At 43.3% G+C, this 26,834-nt stretch overlaps 1 protein-coding gene across 1 annotated transcript; it reads left to right on the top strand.

Annotated features, from left to right (window-relative positions):
- Positions 1–56: 56 nt before the first annotated feature.
- Positions 57–26,527, top strand: LOC132986886 (dual specificity calcium/calmodulin-dependent 3',5'-cyclic nucleotide phosphodiesterase 1A-like). The gene is made up of 16 exons (XM_061053564.1): positions 57–1,112; positions 10,893–10,919; positions 16,360–16,473; positions 16,853–17,035; positions 18,618–18,684; positions 20,506–20,622; positions 20,910–21,050; positions 22,012–22,112; positions 22,237–22,362; positions 22,529–22,630; positions 24,349–24,469; positions 24,635–24,716; positions 24,991–25,111; positions 25,481–25,665; positions 25,811–25,966; positions 26,048–26,527. The coding sequence occupies exons 1-16, from the start codon at positions 523–525 to the stop codon at positions 26,101–26,103; spliced, it is 2,289 nt and encodes a 762-aa protein (XP_060909547.1). The 5' UTR covers positions 57–522; the 3' UTR covers positions 26,104–26,527.
- Positions 26,528–26,834: the final 307 nt, after the last annotated feature.

The following is a 26,834-nucleotide window of genomic DNA, read 5'->3' as shown; positions in this document are numbered from 1 at the left end:
TCTCCTCTCTCTCTCTCTCTCCTTCTCTCCTCTCTCTCTCTCTCTCTCTCCCTATATCCTGTCTTCACAGCCGCTGGTCGACTTGCTCGTTGCGTTGCTGTACTGCGTTGCTCTGGGACACTCAGCTGGATTGTTCTGCAGCCGCAGTGTCGGAGCACAGAGCTCAACTACTCGCTGCTGCAGGAGGTCATCAGCTTATCAATGCTGTTTTCTCTTGGTGCTGAATGATGCCATCCATCTCTTCTTGAATTTAACTTTCTGAAAAAAACAACAACAACACTCTGTCCTGTGACTTTTAACCCCTTGGCTTCTCTAATCGTTGTTTTTTATTGGTCAGGCGTTCGTGTGACATCACAGGAAGTCGGATGAAGTTCCATCAAACCCGAACACTTCTACCTGAGATCGGCGTTGATTTTTTTCACCACTCCATCAGTCTGAGAGACGAATAAACTGTCCACTGCGAACACTTCTACAAACACCAGAACATCCCACCTCCTTCTCCTCCTCCTCCACCCAGCAGAGATGAACGAGGAGGTGGAGGAGTCACAGCTGTCCGAGGAGGTGCAGGAGGCTGAGGAGCAACAGGAGGAAGAGCAAGAGGAGGAGCAGTTGGTGCAGGAACAAGAGGGAAAGCGGCAAGAGGAGTTTGCATTGGAGGGGATGCAGGGGGAGGAGGAGGAGGAGGAGGAGGTGGTGCAGCAACAGGGGGAGGAGCAGGAGGAGTCTGCGGAGCTGCAAGAGGAGGAGGTGCAACTTGTGGAAGAGGTGCAACGGGAAGAGGAGGAGGAGATGCTACAGAAAGAGCAGGAGATGGACATGCAAAAGAAAGAGGAGTTGCAACTTGATGAAGAGGTGAAACAGCCTGAACAGGAGGAGCAGGAGCTGGAGGAAGAGCAGTTTGAGGATCTTCCACAGACCGAGGAGGAGGAGCTGCAGACGGAGGAGGAGGTGCAGATTGTTGAGATGTCACAGTCTGAGGTGCAGCAGACGGAAGAGAAGCAGCAGCAGCAGCAACAGAGTGAGGAGGAGGCGCAGATTGAGCAGGTGCAGTACTTGGAGGACGCTCTGGAGCAGAACCACAACCAGCAGGTCCTGATCCGTCTCAGAGGGATGTGAGTAAACACGCTCAGCTGGCGATGGTGATGATGTCATGCTGATGGTTATGATGATGTAATATCGATAATCACGTTGTGTGAATCGGAGCGACATACTCGGGGACGGCATCAGCGTGGTTGCCTGGTTGCTGTGGTGATGGTGGCACGAGGTGAAGATGGAGAGGTGACGGATGGGAGAGAGAGAGAGAGAGAGAGAGAGAGAGAGAGAATGAGTGAAAAGCTGTGGGCGTGCGACATCACTGAACATAGTAGAGAGAGAGAGAGAGAGAGAGAGAGAGAAAGAGAGAGGGTATTTGATGAAGTCTGTCTGTCTGTCAGATATTTTGGGCGCTAATGAGCTAACGCCGCAGTGGGAAACATCAGCATCACATGTGTCTCTCTTTTTGAGGCCACAGATGTAGAACAGCCTTGTCTCTTCTTTTTTTTTTTTTTATGGTTCTCTATAGTTGCCATGGTAACGGCGGAGCGTTGCGATGCAGCAAACTCTCTGCAAGGATGCAGACTGATCAGGAGAGAGAGAGAGAGAGAGAGAGAGAGAGAGATAGACAGAGAGAGAGAGGAGACATGAAACAATGTTTTTTAACTCCAGCTTCATCACTGCACACACTGAGAACAAAGGTGACTTCTTGTGAGTCTTTGAGAGCACAGAAACGATCATGAATTCAAAGGAACAGTCCGACACCGTTTTGTGTTAAGGTTGTCAAAATGTATGATAGATCAATACTTATCCATATCAAGTGTTTGAAATCGATACAAACCCTGTTATTTTAATGATATCTAGTATTGAAAAGTCCTGAAGCTTTGAAAAAAACTTCAGATTTCAGTCACATTTTTAACCAAAAGCTGCGACGAGAGAAAAAGAGAGAGAGCAGCAGTGTCCCATTTGCAAATAACGACGTTTCTTAAGTCCTTTGGTGTCTCATAACGAGGCAAAAGTGACGTCTCTGTCTCGAACAAACGGACAGAGACAAGAGGAGGTCACGCCGTCTTAACTGCACAAACACGTTGCAAGCATATTTGTGCAATTTAGACATTGTCCGCAATTCTTGTGTGTTGAGGACTTCTTTTTCCTGATATTGAAACAAGTATGGATATGATTTTTTTTTCTGGTATCACGTCTTAGTTTCAAATTCTGGTATCATCTCAACCCTGTCGAGTGGAGGGGCAGAAGGTGGAGGTGTGTTCAGAATGGACTCCTGTCTGTGGGTTAATATCCATCCCACATGTATGAAGATATTTCCACAACACAAACACAAACACAAACAGCGGAAAACACGACACAGACATCTGAGGCGAGCAGTAAAGAAAGTAAAGTAGAGAGACTCCTCCCAAATGTGAGCAGAGTCCAAGCCCCCGTCCATTCCCTCGGCCCCCCCGTGTTCAAGACTATTATCTGCTGCGTTCACATCGACTTTTTACAGACAGCTGCAGGAGAAAGTCACCTTAAAGTCAAGGTGAACAGCTTCAAATGTTTGTGTTCACACATGCTGCCCTCCGCCAAGATGTCAGGAAATGTTCAGTGCAGAGCAGGTGAGAAAGGGGCTAAATGGACTCAGTTCTGCACAGAGCTCTGACCTCAGCCTCCTCCAACACCTCTGAGGTGAACTAAAACACAAACAGCGACATCCGTGATAGACCCTACTGTTGCTCTGGTGTCTGAAAGGGGAAAAAAAACCCTGCAGCAGGTTCAACATCTGCTTTACAAAAACTGAAACAATTGAAACTGTGAGTGGAGAACATTTAAGGGAATATTATCAATATCAGTCTTGTTTTATGTGGACGTCTAATCAGGGTAGATACAGTCAGCCAAAGCAGTGTGTTTCTCAGTGCTGCAGAGAAAGCTGATTTGTGCTTCTTTCAGAGCCTTTCCTCTCTCCGCTGGAGGCAGACGGCTGTCAACAAACAAGTTCAGTTCTGCTCCATCATCGAGGGATTCATTAAGGTCTTTGTTGGTTATATTGCAGACCTGCTCTGTATGTAAACGGTCATTGTAAAATTGCAATTTGGTGCTCTATCTATAAAAGTCTGAGTGGAAAATTGTCAATTTCAGGACCCATGCGCTGACATTGATCATTTTCAGCTGCTGCCAACATTTCCCTTTCCTGTGCATTGTCCTTTGCTGTTTTTTTTTTTAAACCTGTGTTGGTGTAGTTATCCTCACTTCTTACTGCTGAAGATAATTAGCTACACCACAAGTTACATCACTTTTGCATTACTATGTGACATCGCCTTCACAATTGCCAAATAAAAAAAAATGAAATTAAACCTCACATATGCCCACATCAGCACAAATCTTGTGTAAACAAGGTTTAGAAAATGTATCTCTTAAATTCTAGTACTTTTTCCCATTATGTTTAACTGCCAGGAGAGGAGAGGAGAGGAGAGAGAGAGGGTTGATGAAAATGTCAGTATGTTCTTCTTGAGTGCTTTCAGCTGCTGCGTGTTCAGTAATTATTCCTAACAAGGAACAGCGAGTGATTTTCTGCCTCTTTTGTCTCTTGGGCTACAAAATCACTGATGCTCTGCCCCTGCCTGTAAAAAGAACCCCTGCAGACACAACTCAGGTGTTTGAACACAGGTTCCCAAAACCCCCTGCTGTTTTTTTCTGCTTGTTTGTGTGGGCGTCCAATCAGTGTTGATGGTAAATGTAGTGTATAAAAGGGTAAAAAAAAAAAAGGTCTTTAGTTTATGCTCACTGACGGACAAATCTGACTTCTCCTGCTGGTGGAGTCATGGGGTGCGTTCGAATTGTCCCTCCTATCTCCTTTCACTATCCACTTCACCTTAACCCCGTGAAAACATCATGAGGTCAAGGAAAGATGTTAGGAGAATTCATAAAGGACTTAGGGAAAGGCGATCTCGTTGCTCGGACAATCCGACCGCATTTTCCACTAGGCGACGTCATTAAATGCGACGAGCCGGTGGAGGTTAATGACGCGGGTCTGCCGTGGTGAAACTACAATGTTCTGAAAATGGACTACAAAAAACGCATCTAAAAAACTTTCCCCTGTGCCTTCTTACCGGTGAAATAATCCTAATTACCACAAGGTTGGGATTGAAATAAAAGCAATATAGACTACCAGACTAAAAGTAAGAAAAGCGAAACCATCAGCTTCCTGTCCACTCAGAAATCAACATCAAAATAAATATGACTGTATGAAATGAATTGTTACATTAATGCAAGATATATCCTAGACATAATGTTTTAAGCACACAAATGTACAACTGCACAAAGCATTCTTAAGTGAATGAAATATGTTGAATAAAACATCATCTGATAAAAATGTCTCTTATCTTTTTATCCCTTACATGATCTGTGTCACTTTACGATCATCGTTCATGCTCGTGAACGGTCGGATGCGCGAGTCGCTTTAAATGTTGCGGCCGCAAGGAATTGTGGGGCGGCATATCTCATGTCCTTTCGTAAAGGATGGTCCAGCGTATCCTATGCTAAAGGAGGATACACTGGACCATCCAAGGAAGCATTGACCCACCTTTCCTTAGCTTTTAGGGAATTCGAACGGCTCTTATCATGGCCGCCACTTAAATGCTTCCGGGGTTAAGGTGAAGTGGATAGTGAAAGGAGATAGGAGGGACAATTCGAACGAACACATGCAGTGAGTGGTTTAACATGTTCCAGGATGCTTTGCACTCAATCAGCTGCAGCTGCTGTTATCAGGAGATTTACACATGAAAAGAAATAAATGGCGACTCTAAAACTTGAGAAAAATTATGCACAGAGTGAACAGGTTTTCAGTAACTTAAACCAAACAAAGTCTCACAGCTAACAGTTGGCAGTTTCAGAGTGTTTTGTAATTCTTCCAAAAATCATCTAAAACAAAAAGTACATGCTACTGTTGAAATAAGGCCTGCGATCGTCACAGTCCACAGTCTGTTTGGCTTCAGAAAACATTATTCCTGAGGTCGGGATGTGAGTTATTGATTGAAGCATCAGATCCAGAATTTCATTGGCTACAAGCAACATCAGTCAGCATGTGAGTGCAGCTCAGTGCAGAGGAAAGATGCAGAAAATAATAATAACATAAAAATTTATTATTATTATAGATTTATTTATTATTTCTACATTCAGACCCAAAACAAAGTCAGACAGACAGGCAGACAGACAGACAGACAGAAGGACAGACAGACAGACACACAGACAGACAGACAGAAGGACAGACAGACAGACAGACAGACACACAGACAGACAGACAGACAGACAGAAGGACAGACAGACAGACACACAGACAGACAGAAAGACAGACAGACAGACAGAAGGACAGACAGACAGACAGACAGAAGGACAGACAGACAGACACACAGACAGACAGACAGACAGACAGAAGGACAGACAGACAGACAGACAGACAGACACACAGACAGAAGGACAGACAGACAGACAGAAGGACAGACAGGCAGACAGACAGAAGGACAGACAGACACACAGACAGAAGGACAGACAGACAGAAGGACAGACAGACAGACAGACAGACAGAAGGACAGACAGACAGACAGACAGAAGGACAGACAGACAGAAGGACAGACAGACAGACAGACAGAAGGACAGACAGACAGACAGACAGACAGAAGGACAGACAGACAGACAGACAGAAGGACAGACAGACAGAAGGACAGACAGACAGACAGACAGACAGACAGACAGACAGACAGACAGAAGGACAGACAGACAGACAGACAGACAGACAGACAGACAGACAGAAGGACAGACAGACAGACAGACAGACACATACTCTTTAACCACGGCTCCTGCTGCCTGTTTTTACATTAACATCTTATAATGAGATCATTTCTCATTCTTCACATCACCGTGGTCTCATTTATCACGTTACTGAGGACGCAGTGTTTGATTTAATGGAAATTTCTCACATCAGCAGCATCGCTGAAATGCAATATGTGCCGCATCGTTTCCAAAAAACAAACACAGATTTCTGCCCCTCGGTGATCCACGCTCTGTTTAAAAGACCCAACAGCTTCTTTCTTTTGTTTTAGTGACTAGTAAATAAACATCACAGGAGGACTACATCAGAAACTGACCAGCACAAGTCTGTGTGTCGATTGAAGCCTTGACGAGTGTTTGATTTGGCCAAATCCTGTAATAAACATTGGCGAGGGAACGTGTGAACTGTCAGCAGTGATTTTCGACGAGTGAAACACTGAAGGTGCAAAAATAAAAACGCAGAAATCAACAGACGTGCTCAACAGACGAAACTCTTACATAACTCAGATTGTAACTTCAGGGGGAAATCCATCATTGGCATCACTTTGCAGGTTTTGAAAGGATTGTTAAAATGTGCTGTTGATTTAGAGGATATTTGAGCAGCCTAAAAAAATTACATCTCTCAGTAGGCTATTTGCCTAAAGGGCTTTAGGCCATGTTTACATGTAAACAGTCCACTGAATAATATTTTGTTTCCTTTCCAAAAAAGTTCCATGTTCAGACGGCAACGTTTTGATAAAAACTGCCATGCTCATGGATCTTCCAAAAAAATCAAGAAAGAACGCTGTAGTATACATGCCAGGGAAGTAGTTGGCGGTTTGACTTTGTAATAAAACAACATGCCAAGCGTACATATTCTTCCTTCTGCAGAGCGATGCGGTGCAAACATACAAAAACAACACACAAACATTCATGTGGATGGATGATGAAGAGAGGTCGCTTCTTCAAGTGAGAGTCATGCCAGTCGAACACTCCAACATCGGCCATTGTTGTTGTAGTCCACCTACTCGTCCATTGACTGGAACTGTAGTGCACATGTGTGAGAAGTATCCGTTTCCAGAGGAACTGCACATCTCCAGTTTAAACGAGAAAGTTTGCACTCTGAAACAGGTTTTCAAAACTTTACAATTTTTTTTACAATTTTGTTCTCGTGCGGCCCAAAAGCAACAAAAAGTGACCACTTTTGGCTGACATCTTTGTCGTGTAAGCTGGGTCTTAGTCGTACAATTAAAAGAAGAACAAAATCGATGCAACAGAACAGAAGACACTATTTTTTATTCCTTAATAAGTCATTGCTCATGCTGACTGAAAGCCCTTAGTTAATGCATTAATACATGTATGATGATACTGTTAATACATGTGCATAACTGCAGTGAATATGATCATTTATTCATGATTCATGCATTAAATTCATGATAATATTTGGACCCTTATCTAGCGTTACCTAAAAATCACGAGACAACCCTACTACAGGTACACATTTTGAGGTTATGTACTTTCACTGATAAAGTGAAAGTAAGTTATTGACATGAGCCTGGTTTTTGCAACTTTGGCGATTTGAAATATGAATTTAAAATTTAAGTATATTGTAGGCATATTTTAATTCCTATACTTTACGTACTTTATTTTGAAATAATCCTTTAAATACAGGACTTTACAGCTGACAGAATATTTCCACTTTTTAATTTTCAACCTTAAAAAAAAACAGCTCAAAGACATGATAACAGACCTCAATGTCATCGCTCGACCAGCTTCTTTGTGTCATGTTATTGTTTGTTTGTGTGTGTGTGTGTGTTTACCTGCATGTTTGTGTGTGTTGACGTGTGTGTGTGTCGTGCTTGAACCACTCAGAGTCCTCTCATGTCTCAATTGAACACATTTATTCTTAGATGCAGATCAAACAAAAGAAATCTGTTGTTGCCGTTTGGAGGGAAAAACAAACTAGTGTGCACGGATTTCATTATTTTCTTTCTTTCTTTTTTCTTTTTGTCATCCTCCTTGTTACCATGGAAACAGCAGAGCATTTCGATGCAGTAAAACTCTCTGCTGAGGAGGAGAGAGGGACAGAAAGAGAACAGGACATCTTTTCTTTTTCTTTTTTGGTCTTTTAAAATCCAAAGCTGATTAATTTAAATATAAATGCTTTATCAGATACAAACAAGGAGTGGGGGAAAAAAAAGAGATGAACTGTGCATGTGTGAAGAGTTCATCAGACTAGTTTGTGAGGCGTAAAATAGGATCGAAACCAGCTGAAGTGGTTGGGTACCTGCAGCAGAAAATCAGTTTTTGATGTCCAGTCACCTGAAATATTAAAATGAAGAAGAGTGGAATTCAAAAGAAATAAAAACAGTCCCTATGAAGCCAGTTTGTTTGTGCTGTTATCACAAAAACGTCAAATTCCTCCAGTAAACTGTAAACATATAAAGCAAAATGTTTGTCTCTATGTTACATTTGCATTAATATTGATAAGATAAAGTGTCAGTACAGAACAGTAGAAATGTTTTCATGTATTTTTTTAAATCTTTAAAAGTGTGTTTTTCTGTTGTTGGTTCATTATAAGAGCTGCTGCAAGGCGGTTGGTGTCGATGTAGGCGGTGTAGATGAAGTTAACCGCTCAAAAAGCGTGAAACTCACCGAGCGTCGGAACCTTAAAAAACAGACTCACGCAGAGAAATAATGTATTTAAGAAAAGATAAAGATACTTTAATGCTTGTTATGCTCGAGCGTGTCAGAAATAAAAATGGTAAGGTGAGAGTGAAAAACAGCTGGAGGACAGAAACATGGAGAAGGAGAATAAAATGTAAATGTGTCGGTGAAAGCGGGCAGAGAAATTCATGACAGAGTGGTGACTCATTCTTCACAAACTATCTCTGTCCTCACTTGTCCTTGTTCTCTATACTCACCTGTCGTTGTCTCAGTCCTTACCTGTATCTTCCTGTGTCTCTTTCCTCACCTGCCACTGTGCTGACTTGTCCCTGTCCTCACCTGTGTGTGCCTGTGTCTCTGTCCTTACCTGTCTCTGTCCCTTTCCTCATCTGTCCTCACCTATCTCTGACCTCATTTCTATCTGTTGTCACCTGTCTGTGTCTCTGTCCACTTTTTTCTCTATCTCTGTCCTCACCTGTATATATTATTGTTCTAACCTGCCTCAATCCTCACCTGTCTCAGTCTCACCTGTCTCTGTCCTCACATGTCCCTGTCTCACCTGTCTCTGTCCTCACCTGTCTCTGTCCTCACCTGTCTCTGTCTTCACATGTCTCTGTCCTCACCTGTGTCTGTCCTCACCTGTCTCTGTCCTCACATGTCTCTGTCCTCACCTCTCTCTGTTTCACCTGTCTCTGTTTTCACATGTCCCTGTCTCACCTGTCTCTGCCCTCACCTGTCTCTGTCCTCACATGTCTCTGTCTTCACATGTCCCTGTCTCACCTGTCCCTGTCTCACCTGTCTCTGTCTTCACATGTCTCTGTCCTCACCCGTCTCTGTCCTCACCTGTGTCTGTCCTCACCTGTCTCTGTCCTCACATGTCTCTGTCCTCACCTCTCTCTGTCTCACCTGTCTCTGTTTTCACATGTCCCTGTCTCACCTGTCTCTGCCCTCACCTGTCTCTGTCCTCACCTGTCTCTGCCCTCACCTGTCATTGTCCTCACCTGTCTCTGTCCTCACCTGTCTCTGTCCTCACCTGTCTCTGCCCTCACCTGTCATTGTCCTCACCTGTCTCTGCCCTCACCTGTCATTGTCCTCACCTGTCTCTGCCCTCACCTGTCATTGTCCTCACCTGTCTCTGTCTCTGCAGCAGGTATTCAGTAGTTTTTCTGCCTGCAGCAGCAGCCCGTTGCTCTGTCCTCTGTCCCCTCTTTGTAATTCTGATCCGCCCACATAGGCTGGGGTACAATTACTGCTGGAGCATGAAATAACAGCTTCCTGCTGCAGGCTTCAGAGTGGAGCCCAGCAGTGTCAGATCCGTGTCAGATCTGTGATCCGCCATTAGGGTCATATTCCAGCCCTGCTGCTTTATATTAGCTAGACGTGTTTCATCCCAGAGAGGCTTTTTATTGGTCAGACTCATGTAGTGGATTTACTGCAGAGCTGTGAGCGTGACGATGTGTTTTCTCCAGTGTTTTGTTTACAACGCATTCACTCTCTTTTTGTCTGAGCTGAACCAACCCTGGTGAGCTTTCTGACTGAGTCCACTCTGTCCCGATTGTTGGTCCAGGGTGAACTTATTCTGATGAACTTTGGTTGAGGACTACTTTCGTTAAGACGTCCGAACTAGACTGATTCAAGAAGCAATTCTGTGTCATATCAGATTTACACTGTCAAAGCTGATTATATCATTAAACTTTCAAAAATATTTGTTGAAATGAAATCTATTCTGACCAGTTTGAATCATGTGACCTGCAGTACCACATTTTGGCCACTGTGTGTTAATGTCAGTTTGCACAAAACTCAGCATGACTTTTTTCAATGGCTTTTTCTTGCCAGCCTCCTTTTAGAATATGTGAGTGACATCGGGGTGAGCTGATGTGATTACTCAGCAGGAAATATTCAAGAGAAGTCAACCTGAACAAGAACTGTGCGGTGATGATGATTATATTACCCAAACGCTGTGCGACCGCTGCTTTCTGTATGCAAATTATGAAGCTGTTTCGTACTCTTTTCTGCTCGCCAGTTAGTTCTTCTCCACTCTTAGTTTATACTGAGAACACGTCCAGTGAACAGCAAGAAGTGATATAAAGGCATAATATCTGTCGTCTAAGCATTGGACTCTGTTGCTATGTCCACCATCTTGGATGTGATTTCCACACTTTCACAGCGTCTTCTTTACATCATGTCTCGGCCCTACAGATCCCGCCCACCGACAGTGAAAACTCCGACCTGTGAGAAAGAGTAACTCAGGAAGGGTTTAGAGGAAGCCTGTGCTGAATTGAACTCCAAATGTTCAGGAGTGCATGTGTGAAAAAGGCGTTGAATGATGTTTGTTTGAATGCAGCGTGATTGGTGGATTATAATGCCTGTTCTGTTTTTGTTTTTGTCTCCAGGCAGAAATACAAAAGTACATCGCAGAGGTAAGACGCGCACACACACACACACACACACACACACACACACACACACACACACACACACACACACACACACACACACACACACACACACACACACACACACACAATGGCATCAATAACTTCACAGTAAAGTCTTTAAGAAAATGGAAAATAAAATAAAACATTTGGATGATGCAAAAAAAGGTTAGCAGCAAAAACACAGCTAGACATTAAGAGAGAGAGAGAGAGAGAGAGAGAGAGAGAAATAGAGTCAATTAAGCAACATAACACAATGAGAGCGAGTGATGCCACGCTGAATGTCCGCCCAGCTGCAAATCATTCGATTGCACCAAGACGTTCACAGCAGTGAAGACACTCAGCACAACACCACGACCTTGAGTGCGTTACCGGCTCCATACAACGGCTATATAAACAGCTAATAATTGTTAACATTAACAAACAGCAACAAGACACTCCGCTGTACCAACTCAGCAAGCTCCACAACCTGACTGGACAGCCAAACTTCCCACTCTGCTGCTTTGTTTTTGTCCATGGTGACAGCAGAACAAAACAGCCACTTTGCATGAATCCATAAATTTTCGTAGTATAATACATAATTCAACCAGTTGAATAACTGTTGTAAAACATTTTTGTCCCTAGTCTGTCTACAAACCCCCCAATGATGAGAAAAGTCAATCCTCTCCGTCTTTTTCCTGCTCCACTTTTCAGAAAATGTGTGCTCAAACAGGCCGTTTGGAGATTTTCCCTTCATGACATCACAAAGGGCAGTAGCCCCTCCCCCAGGTGGGTGACACTCCCACAGCTAGGTGTTTGTTCTGCTCCTCTGAGTCTGCCTTCTCACCATAAACAATAGGGCATGGAGCGAGAAAGCCCGAGACACCCAAGCCCTTCCAGAGAGGGGGCGTGGCCAGATACAGCTCATTTACATTTAAAGGTACGGACACAGAAACAGCCTGTTCTGAGCAGGGCTGAAATAGAGGGGTTTATAGACATGATCAAATACAGGATCAGAGATTTAGAACAAGAAACTTCACACACACGTTTTGGTGACTTATTTAAACTGGTTGAAGAGGAGGAGAATATGTGACCTTGAAGGCCCAGTCCCTTTTCTTAGCTTGGACACCAATCACTTTACAAAGAGCAGGTAAAAGACCTGATTGATATATTATCTACAAACACCCAACATAAATCCATCAATCGCAACATTTAGCAAAATTACAGTGGCGAGGAAAAACATCCTTAAAGAGGCTGGAACCTGGAGTCCGAAAGTGTTCACAAATAGTTTAAAAAGTCAACTGATTAGAAGTGTTGAAGTTTATAATCATCAATAATCAAAAGTCAGGGTATATATTACAATCATTATTGCAAACAAAACCCTTCAATGTCTCGCATCTTGAACTTTTTTTTCTCTTTCAATCTCTCTCCCTCCGTCTCTCTCCCTCCGTTTCTGACTCCAGCTGTAACCATGGCAACTGAAACAGATTCCATCCAGTTTACAGGGAGGTGTTTTGGTTACCATGGCGATGGCACGATGCCCGGCCGCAGCGGAGTCTTTATGTCTCCTCTGTTGTAAACATTAAAAAAAAAAAAAGAAAACCTTCCCTCGGTCCAGAGTCTTTAAAAACGCAGAGACTCAGCAGCACAAAATAATCGATCTGTTTGTTCATTCATCCATCCATCCTCCATTCACCCGTCAGTTTATCCCTCCATCCATCAGTGTGCACCAACGTCTGCAGGACAGGCACCGCACAGGACACATTTACGAGCTGTCTTCAGGGTACAGGTTGCACCTTCCTGCCCACGCAGCATCTCCAAACAATAAAAACCCTGAGCTAATATTCTGTTAGGGCTGCATCTTTTTACACTGTGGAGAATCTCTCATGTGTCACCTAAGATTAATAACTATAGAAAAAAACTAATATGAAGCCGAGCCGAGCATTAAGTGATACTAAAGTTAAAACTGCTCTCTGAATGACAGAGACACAGTGATTGTATAAGGATCGGGATTTAAACCGAGGTCTATAATCATGTTTACTTCCTATAGGAGACTCCTGTTGATTTCTGTGGGCGTTGGATGATTGACAGGAGGCAGGGTGTCATGTGACCATCTGGAGGAAACAGATTTTCATGTTCTGGTTGTGTAGTGAGAACAGGACGGCAGCTGTGTGGGGGCAAAGTATGAAGATGGGTTCCTCCTCCTGATCAGGTGAACTGGTGTGTGAAGTCTGCAGAAAACGTTATCTGAGGAGTAACTCAGCTCCTGTTTGGGTTCTGTTGAAGGATAATGTTGGTATTTTTAAATCGAAGCCTTGTTTTTATACATGTTTTAGATTTTCTGAAGACGACAAAGACTGAAAGCCTTTTTGGTCAAAAAGGTAAAATACTGTTTTTGAAAATGGAGTCTGTTGTCTTTGAAGAGCGGGGCGGCTGTGTCTCAGTGGTAAAGCAGGTCATCTGAGTCGATCCCCAGCTCCTGCAGCCACATGTCCAATGTGTCCTTGGCCAAGACACTTAACCAAAGTTAAGCTCCCTCTACGCCGTATGAATGTGTATGAATGGATTAGTTACTTCTGATGGTCACTTAACAAAACAGCCTCTACCATCAGTGTGTGAATGTGTGTGACCTGCAGTTAGTGTTGTAGTACTCGAAATCGGTCTTGGACTCAAGACCACTTTTTGGAGGTCTCGGCCTAATCTCAGAATTTAAAGCATTTTTACTCTGTCTTGTCTTGCTCTTGGACTGGCCGGACAACTTTTTATTTGGTCTCGCCCTTCTTTGGTCTTGGTCTTGACTTGGTCTCGATCCTTAAATGTCTTGTTGTTGTCTCAGTCTCGGAGCTCTCTGGTCTCGTGATGTCTTGGTCTCGGTTAGTGTGGTCTTGGCTACAACACTACGTGCGGTGTAAAAGTGCTTTGAGTAGTCAGAAGCCTAGAAAAGCCCAAAACAAGATCAAGCCCATTTACCATAATGTAACAGCTGTTTGTGGTTAAAATAATTATCTTCCTCTTTAATGAAAAGGTCTCTCTCTGTCGGGATAAGTTTTGTAATTTTGTCACACACTTAGAAGAAAAGTCTGAGCCTAAAACAACTTTTAGTGGACACACTTTGATCCATCAAATGTTGCAGACATTACGGCCTGTTTCACCGCTGCAGGATGAAGTAATTAACTGGAGCTACTTTAAAGAGGACATATAATACCCCTTTTCAAACAGTCCCCTGTGGTCTAAATGAAACATCTGTGCTGTGCTTTGGTCAAAATATAACATGAATCAAGCACCAGAGGAGGTTTGTGACCCTGTATAAACCAGCTCTCTCAGAACGCTCCGTTTTGGTGTGTGTGTCTCTTTAAATGCAATGACCAGAATCCCACTGTGACATCACAAGGAGATTTGAAACGGAGCACTTTTCTCTGTGTTGTAAGACTTATGCAGACCACAAACAAATTACGGATGGGTTTAATTCACATTTTGTGGATCAGTAGACACTCAGGTTACCCAAATATATGTTCAAAAACACTGTAGAAGTGGATTTTTCATAATATGTCCACTTTAAAACTTTTGTACCTTTGTTAATCTTTTAGACCCAAAATATGTAAAAATAAAAAAATAAAGCTTACATAAAAAAATACCCTTCGACATACCTCAATAGGCGGCAAGGTTAAAAAATACTGAATTAATCTCTAAGTCAAACACCATACATCCCAATGTGGTATAAATCTGTGAAAGCTGAACTGGGGGGCTGAGTATTGAACTCTAACACTGTGTCTTTGTCAGATTTCAGCAGACTAAGAAGATTAAATTAGATTTTAAAAAAGTTGTTTCCTGTGTACCTGCAGCAGCTCAGACAAGCTTTGCTGGCAGATTTGGCCACTCTTTATTCAAGTGGGTGGGTAAAAATAGTTTTTTGGGTGGGCGAGTTCAAGGCTGTGATTGTCTGATTGAAATCAGGAAACACTGAGCCAAGGCAGCAGAGCGTGATAAGAGGGCGATAACAGCTGGTACAAAGTGTTTCCCGCTGATCCGCTCAGGAGAGGACGGCTCTCTGCAGGCTGATGACACTGAAAACAGCATGGAGTGAAAAGCTTTCATTTCAGAAGTGGCTGGACGTGCTGTTTTACTGCAGATAATGCACCAAAGCTAATAACTGTTTCAAGCATTTAATGGGAAACACTCAGAGAAGAACTGGTCGTCTTGTAGTCTGTAGTCATGTGGGAGACAGAAGCTGATGGCACACACACAAATCTCTACTTGTTGTCTGATTAGTAACACAGCTAACTACTTTGTTTTATTACAGGCTCCTAGTGGGTTGATGTGGGTGATTAGTTAAAGCATCTTCTGTTAATACTAATAACCAAAGTAGATCCCCACCTATCAGTGTTGAAAGATGAGGCCAATGTGCAAGTGTAAAAAAGCTGCAGTTCCTCTAGTGTCCACTAGAGTCTGTCTCCTGCAGTGAGTCAATCCCCATAGAGCCCCATGATAAAATGTCCAACTTTGTGTACAACAGTTTTGGTCTCAATAGCTCATGTCTCAGTTCATAACAACTTGATGGGCTGATTTTTTTATACATCTGTTTAAATGATATTGAAGCTAAGAGTTTTGCAATACTTTGCTTAATGAATGGTGGGGCTGAGTTGATTGACAGCTGGGTGTGTTGCAACTGTTTGTCAGGAGGTTCAGCTCCACCTCAGCTCCACCTCATGTTTACCTCTTTGATCTAAAGTTAGTTTGAGTAGCATTTTCAACATGGCTGCCGCCATCGTTTGGCTTCAGAAACCAATGGACGACATCATTGAGACTACGTCCATATTTTGCATGTTTCATGCCAAGGATCCCATATAGCATCAGCCTCTGGAGGGACTCCCCCCCTTCCCCCCACCCCCACTTGCAAAATGTACAAGATTTATTAGGATCAAATGCAGTCAAACTTTAACTTCACCGGGAATGCAACAGTTATTCAAGGCAGACTGAGAAAGTAACCCAAAACAGTGCCCAACAAATATCACATAAAAAAACGATATTAAACAATATAGGCAATATAAAAACGCATCAACACAACACAGTCCCTGAGCCATATGACACGTTTGAGAAAAAAAAGGTAAACATATCAGGGCTTTTTCCTCAGGCAGAGCTCACAACCTCAGTTTCAGAGCGCTTCTCACCGGTGCTTATTGTCGCTATAACAAACCCAATAAGCAATGATTATAAAATCTATAAAGGCCTGTATCTCAATATAAGCTATTAATGGATTTTTAATTTCCTCCTTGCAGGAGGCAGGTCAAGACCCTCACTTTGAAAACACTGTGTATAGATTAACACATTTACAGTTAACAAAAAGTGCAGTGAGGTGTACTTTTCTCATTGATCTTGCTGTGTGTGTGTGTGTGTGTGTGTGTGTGTGTGTGTGTGTGTGTGTGTGTGTGCGCGTGTGTGTCTTCAGGCTGAAGATGGTCCTGGAGCAGATGGACCGCGGCGTGGTCGACCTGCAGGAGCTCCGCAGGAACCTGGAGCTCGCTGCCGCCATGTTGGACTCTGTTTACACAGATGAGACCAGGTGAGACTCGACAGGTAGTGAACCATCGTCACTGCTTGTCCACACTGAGAGTGACAGCAGGAGCGCCGCCAGGATTTCAGTGCCAATGCATTGCCAATGTATTTTTGTAAATTATATAAAATAAATGAGCCAGTACTGGGTGTATAGGACTTTTTTTTTGTTGCTGTGTTATCAAACAGGTATCATTTCAAGCATCCAAAAGGTTTTTTACGTTTACATTATTTTATTTATTCTGCCAGTTTTTCCTTTACAATGACTCAGAGAGAAACAAATCCAAACTAAAAGCTGTAGATCTATTTAAGGCCCCTTCCTCTTCCTCCACTGGGGCCCTGGGTAGTCTGCCCCCATTGTGACTGACGATGTTTGTTTCTGCCTGCAGACGTCTGTTAGACACTGAGGACGAGCTTAGCGACCTGCAGGCGGAGTCCGTACCCAGCGAGGTACGCGATTGGCTGGCGTGCACCTTCAGCAGGAAGATGGGCGTGGCCAAGCGTCGCCCGGAGGAGAAGCCGAGATTCAGGAGCATCGTCCACGCGGTGCAGGCTGGGATATTTGTAGAGAGGTAAAAACATTCAGTACGCGTTTGGAAGTACTAAAAGTTACCATACTGTGCTATTTGTTATCTAATTACAAAGACACAACTCTTAAAGCAACAACTCTTAGAAATTCTGTATGGTGCTCTTTGGCGCCCACCAAAGGTCTCTGAGTGCAACTGCACTGTCCTTAAACACACATAGTGCTGTTTACACCACCTCCAAAGTCTTTTGTTCCTGATTTCTCAGTGGATTGTATCTGTACCAACGCACTCAAACACTATGATTTATTTTCTTTGACGAGTCCTCCCATCTGCTGCACGTAATGTGGAGAAGAAACAAAATCTGACCAGAAATTACTGCTGCCCTATACCGGGGATCCTCACCAGGAAAATCCCCCAGTCCTCACGGGTGCTTTTGGACATCCCCGGTCATCACCAGGAATATGATCTCAATCATTATTCTATGAATGTCGAGCGCTGCAGTAATTTCTGTCCACGTTTTTTTTCCTTCTCCACTCTATCATGAAGAAGAGGACATGTCAAAGAGGCATTCATGCTCCACCAGGTTCTCCTCCCTTTTGGTTTTCTGCTTGAGGGTTGTGGTTATAAATGTCCACCAGGTGCATGATGGGAAATCGTCTCAAAGGAATCTAGTTGTAAACTTGCAGTTAGTGACCCTGACTGAAAACTTGGTGAGTTGCAGACACATTGACTTCAGATGTGAGAGGGTGTCATCTACTAGTTTTTAAAGATTTATTTTTGGGCTTTTAATGGAGAGATAGGACAGTGGATACAGTTGGAAATCAAGGAGAGAGAGTGGGGAATGACATGTGGTAAAGGAGCCACAGGTGGGATTTGAACCTGGGCCGCCCGCTTGCAGGACTATAGCCTCCATACACGGGGCGCACGCACTAACCACTGCGCCACTGTGCCACCAGCTCCCCATCTACTACTTTTTAAAAAACTTTTTTCAAATGTTCTAGTGTAGGGAAGGCATTAAACATCCGGTTTAAATATTAAAACCCGAGAACATTAATGAACATGAAGATTTTCACCTGCACAGACTGAAGGACATGAAGAGTCCAGAAAATAAGAAAACGGTGAATTCTTCAGGCTCAGTCAGGTATTGTTTGAGTTATTTTTGTCCCTGCATCACCTGAAGACAGAACAGATAAATAACTTTCTGAGAAACATCGGAAAACATCCGGGAGAACCTCTCCTCAGATGTGATTACTCGTGGAGAAGCGGCGTGTAACGACGTTAGCGTGCGAGCTGTAGATGCAGATGAAGATCGTGCAGGGAATGAGGTCCGATGTCATTAGAGTGTTAAAGAGAGCACTATCAGTTCATCTGCTGCCGCTTAATGACGCATGAAATCAGAAAATATCTGCTGCACCGTGACGCCCGGCGACGACAACCCAGCACTCGCTGAGTGTATGTGTATGTTTAGAGCACGGTTACCATGGCGACAAACAATCCATCCCTCTCAAACTGTGAAGGATGGAGTGTTTATCTGCACGCAGCTGTCTTTATCACCAAGTGTGAGGTCTGATATTTATATCTCTCTGTGTGTGTGTGTGTGTGTGTGTGTGTGTGTGTGTGACATCAGGATGTACAGACGGACGTCCAACATGGCCGGTCTGACCTACCCTCCTACGGCTCTGACAGCTCTGAAGGTAAAAATTGTTTGAAAAAACTGAAGAACCATCTGCAGGAAGTCACATCTTTTTTATTTACTTTTATTATAAAAGGTGGTAGGAAAGGAAAGAAGGAATACAGGACGTTTGAAGGGAAGAGAAGCAAGGAAGGAAGGACAGAAAGTGAGGAAGTGAGAAAGAACGAGTAATGTTGAAAGTAAAGAAGCGAAAAGAGAACGAACCTAAGAGGATGGAAGGAAACTTAAAGATATGTTGTAGGAGGGGAAGCAAAGGCAATAAGGGAATAAGGAGGTATTGAAGAATGTGAAGAGATGAAACCCCCTCAGAGAAAGTAGAAAGGAAAGAAGGATGGAAAAGGATAATAGACATAAAATGAATTTGAGGTGATAAAGAGGAGGAAATGAGGAGAGGAGGAGAGAAGTAAAAAAGGAAAGGAAGGAAGGGGAAAGGAAGGAGGGAAGGAAAGTAGGTGGAAAACAACGGAAAGTTAGGAGGTAAAAAAGGGAAGAAGGACTTAAAATGACAAGATAAAATGGAAGGAGGTAGAAGAAAGGAGGAGTAATTGAAGGAAAGGAGGCCATAGATAAGGAGGAAGTAAGAGGGAATCAAAAGAAAAAAGGCGATAGATGTATGGATGGGTGGGTGGGAGATGGATAGATGTTGGACGAAAAGGGAGGTGCAGATGGAAGGAGAAATGGATGGAAAGGAGACAGACATGAAATAGTGAGTTAAGGAATTGGAAAAGAAGAGCGAGAAGGAGATGAAGAAGGAAAGGAGGAGAGGAAAATGTGGAGATAAAAAGGAGAAGTTAGAGGAGGAATGAAAGAAGCTGGTAAGGAAGGAAAGGAAGGGAGACAGAGCTGATATGAGTAAACATCCAGGTTAGGGACGGAAAGAGGAGAAGGAAAGAAGAGAATGAAAGAGGAAAAGGAAAGTGGAGAAGGAAAGAAGAGAAGGAAAGAGGAAAAGGAAAGTGGAGAAGGAAAGACGAGAAGGAACGATGAGAAGGAAGAGGAGTTTAAAAAGAAAAGAAAAGGTTAGAAAGGTAAGAAATGGACAGGTGAGCAGAGAGAAAAAAAGGGAAGAAACTGAGCAAAGGAGGAATCATTTGAGGAGAAAAAGAAAGAGGAGAAGGAAAGGACAAGAGGAGATAACGTAGAGACAAAAAGGAGAGGAGGAGGTGCAATGCAGTGTGTTTGCTGTATCACTTTATTCCTCCTCAGGACGTCCTCACAAGCATTAAAACAATGAAATTAGGTCTCTAATGATTTAACAAATATAATTACTTTTCTAATTTCTGCTCCTCTCAGGATGTAAAACCACCAGAGAAAGAATAAAAATAGAACTTTTAGAGAACAACAACATAAATCACAATATGAAGCTGGAATGTAATAATGACCTCATCATTAGTCACAAACATTAATTTAATAGACGCTCTGCTTCACTTCCTTTTGCTCTGTGCAAACACAATTATCACACTGCCCTCTACTGGCACAAATCCCACATTACACTCAAAGAATAGAGGATTTAAAATGTAACATGTTGGGTTCACTCGAATCGTCCTTCATATGAACGCACCGCTTATAAAGCATCATTTATAAAGCCGTTTACCTGCACTACACTACAGCCTGTGACATCTGTAACATCTGTAACATCTGCACAGTGTAAGAGCTTTGTCTGATTCTCTTCCTCCACCGCCAACTTTTCCTCTTCTGCACCTCTCATTGACCCCGTGATGTTTTAAATCGAGGTCAAGGAGAAGTGGATAGGAAAGGAACGTTTTGGGACGTACCTGTCATTTGTTGACGTGTCTTTCTGATCTCATTGGTTGTTTTCCAGGAAGTGGATCAGTGGTCGTTTGATGTCTTTTCCTTCCACGAGGCCACGGGAGACCACGCCCTCAAGTTCCTCGTCTACGACCTGCTGACCCGCTATGACCTCATCAACAGGTTCAGGGTACACACAGCTTTGTATCGTTAACACCTGTGGGAGGGGGCAGGGCTTAATGTCGGGACAGGTGTACACTTTTTCCCTTCTGATAAATATGCACAAAGACAGTTTCACTTTCTGGGTTTGTTTTTGAATTAAAGAAGCTAAAACTTAGATCTACCTGATGTATTTGACCTTTCACCTGGGTGTTGTAGTATTCATTGTATTTGTACTCTGTGTGTGTGTGTGTGTGTGTGTGTGTGTGTGTGTGTGTGTGTGTGTGTGTGTGTGTGTGTGTGTGTTCCTGTGTGTAGATCCCTGTTCAGGCTCTGGTCCAGTTTGTCGAAGCTCTGGAGAACGGTTACAGCAAACACAAGAACCCGTACCACAACCTGATCCACGCCGCTGATGTCACACAGACCGCCCACTTCCTCATGTTACACACAGGACTCATGGTAACGCGCACACACACACACACACACACACACACACACACGCACACACATGAAGACACACAAACTGTTGAGCCTGATTTATACTTCTCTAAGTTATCAGTGCGATTTCACGGCTTGTTTTATCCCCAGTTTTCTGTTCCGCCACATTCCACAACATGCTCGTTTGTGTACAGGAAACCATGGCAACAGAAACCAATCGTATTATGCTGGCGTTGGAATCTGATAGATGTTGAGCAGAAGTAGATTTTACTCCCATTGTTGCAGAGTGGAAAATGAAAACAGTGGCGAGACCGGAAATTATGTAAATGCAGGAAATACGATGCGACCCAGCGGACCAATCACGATGCTTGCTGCCTGCATCATTTCAACACATGGTTACACTTTTGTCTAGCTAAGCAGCAGCTGCAACCCTGAGATTGATTGACATATGTACAGAAAAATCATTATTGAACTTGTAACAGCCTTGGCAACAACATTGATTTACGTTTTTACAAACAAATCAGTGTTGCAACACGATGTATTGTTTTGGTTGGTTTTGGACAGGGACTGTTCCAAACCAGGACATATTAGTATTTTATAGATATTTGTGAGGGACTCAGGACACAGAGATTGGAAATGGGACTTTCCCGGTAAAATCTGGCACGTATGGTCACCCTTGAGTACGTACATGTAAGCACATAACCTCTGTGTTGTTGCAGGGCTATGTGGGGCGCCGGTAGCCTAGCGGTTAGTACGTCCACCCTATGTAAGGAGGCCTCAGACCTGTAGAGCGGGCGGCCAGGGCTCGAGTCCAACCTGTGGCTCCTTTCCAGCATGTCATTCCAAACTCTCTCCCTCCCCAGTTTCTGACTCCATCCACCGTCCTGTCTCTCAAATAAAGACATAAATCTAAACAAGTTTTTGAAGTAAAAAAAGTGAGACGCTATTGTGTGTTTTTGTGTGTTTTTGTGTGTGTGTTTAGCACTGGCTGAGCGAGCTGGAGATTCTTGCGATGGTTTTTGCAGCGGCGATTCACGACTTTGAACACACAGGAACGACCAACAACTTCCACATCCACACCAGGCGAGTGTGCAAACACACACAGTGATGTGTCACTATTTATTATCATCAGTTAAATAGGAATACAAACTCATTTAAAAAAAAAAAACAACAAACAAACTGTTTGGCTGTTGAATCTGTCCGTCAGGTCGGAGGTCGCCATCCTGTACAACGACAGGTCGGTGCTTGAGAATCATCACGTGAGCGCCGCCTACAGGCTGATGGCGGAAGAGGACATGAACATCCTGATCAACCTGAACAAAGACGACTGGAGGTGATCAAAGACTCTGATCATAGAGATAAAAAACATTATGATACAAGTTATTAATCAGTGATTATTTATGATTATTAAAAATCCACAGGGAGCTGCGGTTATTAATCACAGGTGATGTGTGTGTGTGTGTGTGTGTTGATTATCGGTGTGTATCGATCCTCCTCAGGGAGCTGCGGGCTCTGGTGATAGAGATGGTGATGTCCACAGACATGTCGTGTCACTTCCAGCAGATAAAGACGATGAGGAACGCTCTGACACAGACTCTCAGGTACGCTCTAACTCACACACACACACACACACGTCACACCATCAGGATTGATTATTTTAAAAACTGTTCATCGGTATTGATCGACTGTAAATCTTTTTCTCTGACTCCCACCCTGTTACGGCTGTAAGATGCATTAAAAATGATGATGCAGAAATAAATAAATAAAAAATAAAATAGTCAGTCTTCTCTCTGATGGTGTCGTTTGCTTTTGTAGGTCATATAGAGACATCAATAATTCATTTCAGGCTGTTACAGAGACTTTAAAACTGCACAGGAAGAATGGCTATATCAAATAAGATGCATTGATTTTAAAACCATAAAGAGGATCAACTCTATTCTATTTCATTTATTTTATTTAGATATTGATTTTGAGGCTTTTTATGCCTTTCTCATAGTGGGTAGAGTCAGAACCAAGAGAGAGAGAGAGTGGAGAACGACATGCGGGAAAGGAGCCACAGGTCGGATTTGAATCCGGGCCGCCCACTCTCAAATACTTCAGCCTCTGTACATGGGACGCGTGCTCTGACCGATGGCTTCCAGCGCCCCCTCTCTTTAATTTTTTGTTCATACAAATTCCCATGAAACATTGTGAAAGATTTCTAGATCTGTTCCTTTCTATTATGTCGTATATTTTTAATCTTAAGAGTGATTGCTGTAAATGGAGAGGAGGGAATGTGCAGAATATTTGGTGATGTGTTGTAGAAAATCAAAAGATATAAGATGTAAGATGTTGCTTTAACGAGAGGAACACGTTTCTTGTTTGTAGGGAAACATTTGGAATTGACTGAACCCAGAACTGAACACAGGTTTGATGGGTTTTCCCTTTAAATTGAATGCAGTGTTTATCCTCTATCGCACAAATCAAATCATGTTTATTATAAAAAGTAAATATCAGACCGGTCAGCTGCTTTAATGACGAGCGTGTTCTGGCAGACTGCGTGTGTGTCCGTGTGATGAAGACGAGCAGATCTTCAGTGGGAGTTTGGTGAATCTGCAGACATATGTTCCTGCAGGCTGCTGAACCAGACAGAGACCGCTCGGAGAGAGAAAACAGATCCAGTCTGATCGCAGTCCACATCCTCCTGTGTGTGTGTGTGTGTGTGTGTGTGTGTGTGTGTGTGTGTGTGTGTGTGTGTGTGTGTGTGTGTGTGTGGGGTGCGGTGGGGGTGGGGGGGTTCCTGTCACACTTGGATGAGATTTTGGGGTAGACTCTGTCATCAGTCTGTCGACAGGCTGGTTTTGCTTGTGGTCCATCAGCTGTGTGGACGACTCTTCTCTGCACACTGTGACCAAAATACAAAAAATAAAGAGCTGAACCCCGCCAAGATAACACACAGGAGGACACATGTGGACGAGCAATTCAAGTCTTTTATTTATTTATTTTAAGAGAAAGTGTTAACCTTTCCTCATGTGCAACTTTTGAAGAATTACTCTCAATTTACACAGACACAATTTAATTTAAAATGTTCCTACCTCTAATTGATACAGTCCTCCTGAAGGTTAACCACAAACACTTTTCTCAGAAAGCAAAAAGTTGTCACTCAGTTGAAAAATAATTATTGAATTGCAAGAATACCCTTAGCACTGGTGGAGGAAGTCATCAACTATTTTTATGTTTGCCAGGAAATGACAAAACATTAAATACCATGAGTTCACACTACTAAATGTCTCTCTCTCTCTCTCTCTCTTGCTCGCTCTCTCTCTCTCTCTCTCTCCAGTATAGACAAAGTGAAGGTTTTGTCTCTGATGCTTCACGCTGCAGACATCAGTCATCCTGCTAAAGCCTGGCCGCTGCACTACCGCTGGACCCACAGTCTGATGGAGGAGTTCTTCAGACAGGTAAGAGAACACCGTTTTCTTTGAAAGTAAAAACTGGACCCCAGGAAGAATAGCCGAGCTCTCGGTACAGCTAATGGGGATCCTAACAAATAAACAAATAAACTGTTAGAGGTAACAGCACACAGTCACAGGTAACAGGACACTGAAACTCTGTTTCTCCTTCAGGGAGATAAAGAGGTGGAGCTCGGCCTTCCTTTCTCTCCTCTCTGTGACCGTAAAGCCACCATGATCGCCCAATCACAGATAGGTAAGAATAACCATCAACCAGCCAAACATCAGGATCGTCCGCAGGTGATGACAAGTGACAGAAAAGTAAGAATAACCAGGAGCACTGAGGTGATTAGAAGTGAAACCTTGACTGAACCCTCCAGTCTGACTCTGGTTAAACAGTGACACCTGGTGGTGGATTTCCGAACTGCACTCATCCTGATCTCAGACAGATCGTCTAAACATTAAAATATACACAAAGTTTAAATAATGTTAACCAGTTATCCATTCATCTCCTCTCTGACTGCTAACAGGTTTCATCGACTTCATCGTGGAGCCGACCTTCAGCGGTCTGATCGACACTACAGAGAAGGTGATTGGTCCTTTGATAGATGAGGACAGGAAGGCCAGAGAGACAGGAAACAGGGAGTCCAGGTACTAAAATATATACTTTCCACTGTAACATAATTAAATGTGTCACTTCTCAAGAAAAGTGAAAAATTAAATTCAGGGGCATCAGATATTATCTGCTAATATTTCCAAATCACACAAATGTAGCGGTGTTAATGTATTTTATTTTGACAAAAACACAAACATTGTGGGGGTGAACTATCTCTGCAGAACAAAATAATGTAGCTACATAAGTTATAAATAGGTTTTTACAATGTCATATGATATACGCATGTCAAATATAATGACTCAAATTTGCATCGATCAGCACAGGTTCCCGTCTTTGTGTTGACACCCCGTGACAAATGTCTCTTTCCTTTTGCTCCAAAACACCTGATCTCTGCTCTGCCGCAGCCTGACAGGCAGTGGCTCGGTTACCGTGGAGTCGGTGCAGAGACACAGCAGTGGTCGCCATAGAAACAGTGATGATGGACACATGGATTTTTCCCTGACTGCCATCGACCTGCCGGCTCTGAGGACCCACCTGTCAGGTGTCATTGCCAGCAACAAGGACAGATGGAAGGAGCTGTCTGTGCACGGTACAACCACACGCTAACGTTACCAATTAGCTCGAAACAGCGCCTCAGATTTCTATTTTTGTTGCTATGGTTTTTCAAAGTTTAAAATTCTGGTTTTGTGACAACCCTACTATACATGCTTATTTTTCCTGTTTGTTTCTGACAGAGTTGGCCAATAAGGAGCAAGAGGAAAAAGAGAGCGTGGCGTCTAATGACAACCAATCACAAGCCTCACCCAGCCACAGTGTCCCTGACAGACACACCTCGGACCAATCACAGAACTGTGACGACGCCCCTCCTGAAGATCACCTGACCTGCAACGGTGAGAAAAAAAACGGAAATCTGAGGCAAATGTTTACGAACGGTAACCCTCAATGAGCTGTTGCTATGGTAACTCTTGCAGGGGCGGGGTCAGTGGAGAAAGATGAGCAGGAGGATGAAGTGCCTGAAAACGCCTGAGGATGAACCGCAGCACACTCACCACTCGACGACGACGGCGAGTGTTCAGACTCGTCTGTTTAAACTCAGCAGTGGACCCCGGCGGGCCCCCTCAGCGGACCGCGTAGGGCCCGCAGACCTTATGTTTACAACGATCCATCACATTTAAAGTGACACCGTTCATCAAAGAACAGCTTCTTAGTGCTGAACGTGTTTATGATTTTATTAGAGACTCAGTGGGAAAAAGAATGTGAAATAAGAGGAAGACGTAAATAAAAATAAAGACAGGTGAAACCAGAGAGCAAAGTGTTCTCAGGCTAACGCAGGTTAAGTGTTTATTCTGCGGAGGAATGAAGCATTTGTGAATGAAGTTAATCTCTTATAAGATGTCAGGAGTGTGAGGATGATTTCTGCTCTGGGCTCAAATGACTGTTGTGCCTCTGGCCACACCCACTGAATGTGATGTCATCAACCATATTCACACTGTGGCCCATTTTTCTCCGATATCAGCGTCAGGTTAAAAAAGCTTCTGTGATGTTGTGTGTCAGGCTTGCCTGTTTAAACAAAGCCTTTTGATTGGCTTATTGTCTGAGTAAACTTTCATTGGGTTCGATATCCAATCAAGGGTGACTCTCTCTCTCTCTCTCTCTCTCTCTCTCTCTCTCTCGTCTTAATGCATTTTTGTTCATCATCCCGTAAACAAGATGTGCTGAGTTTAACTTTTAAGTTTACCTTCATCCATGCTTGACCTA

The sequence above is a fragment of the Labrus mixtus genome, chromosome 13 (assembly GCF_963584025.1).
Source record: "Labrus mixtus chromosome 13, fLabMix1.1, whole genome shotgun sequence".
Taxonomy (NCBI): Eukaryota; Metazoa; Chordata; class Actinopteri; order Labriformes; family Labridae; genus Labrus; species Labrus mixtus.
Note: the sequence above shows the minus strand (reverse complement) of the source record. Positions and strands in the feature narration are given on the sequence as shown.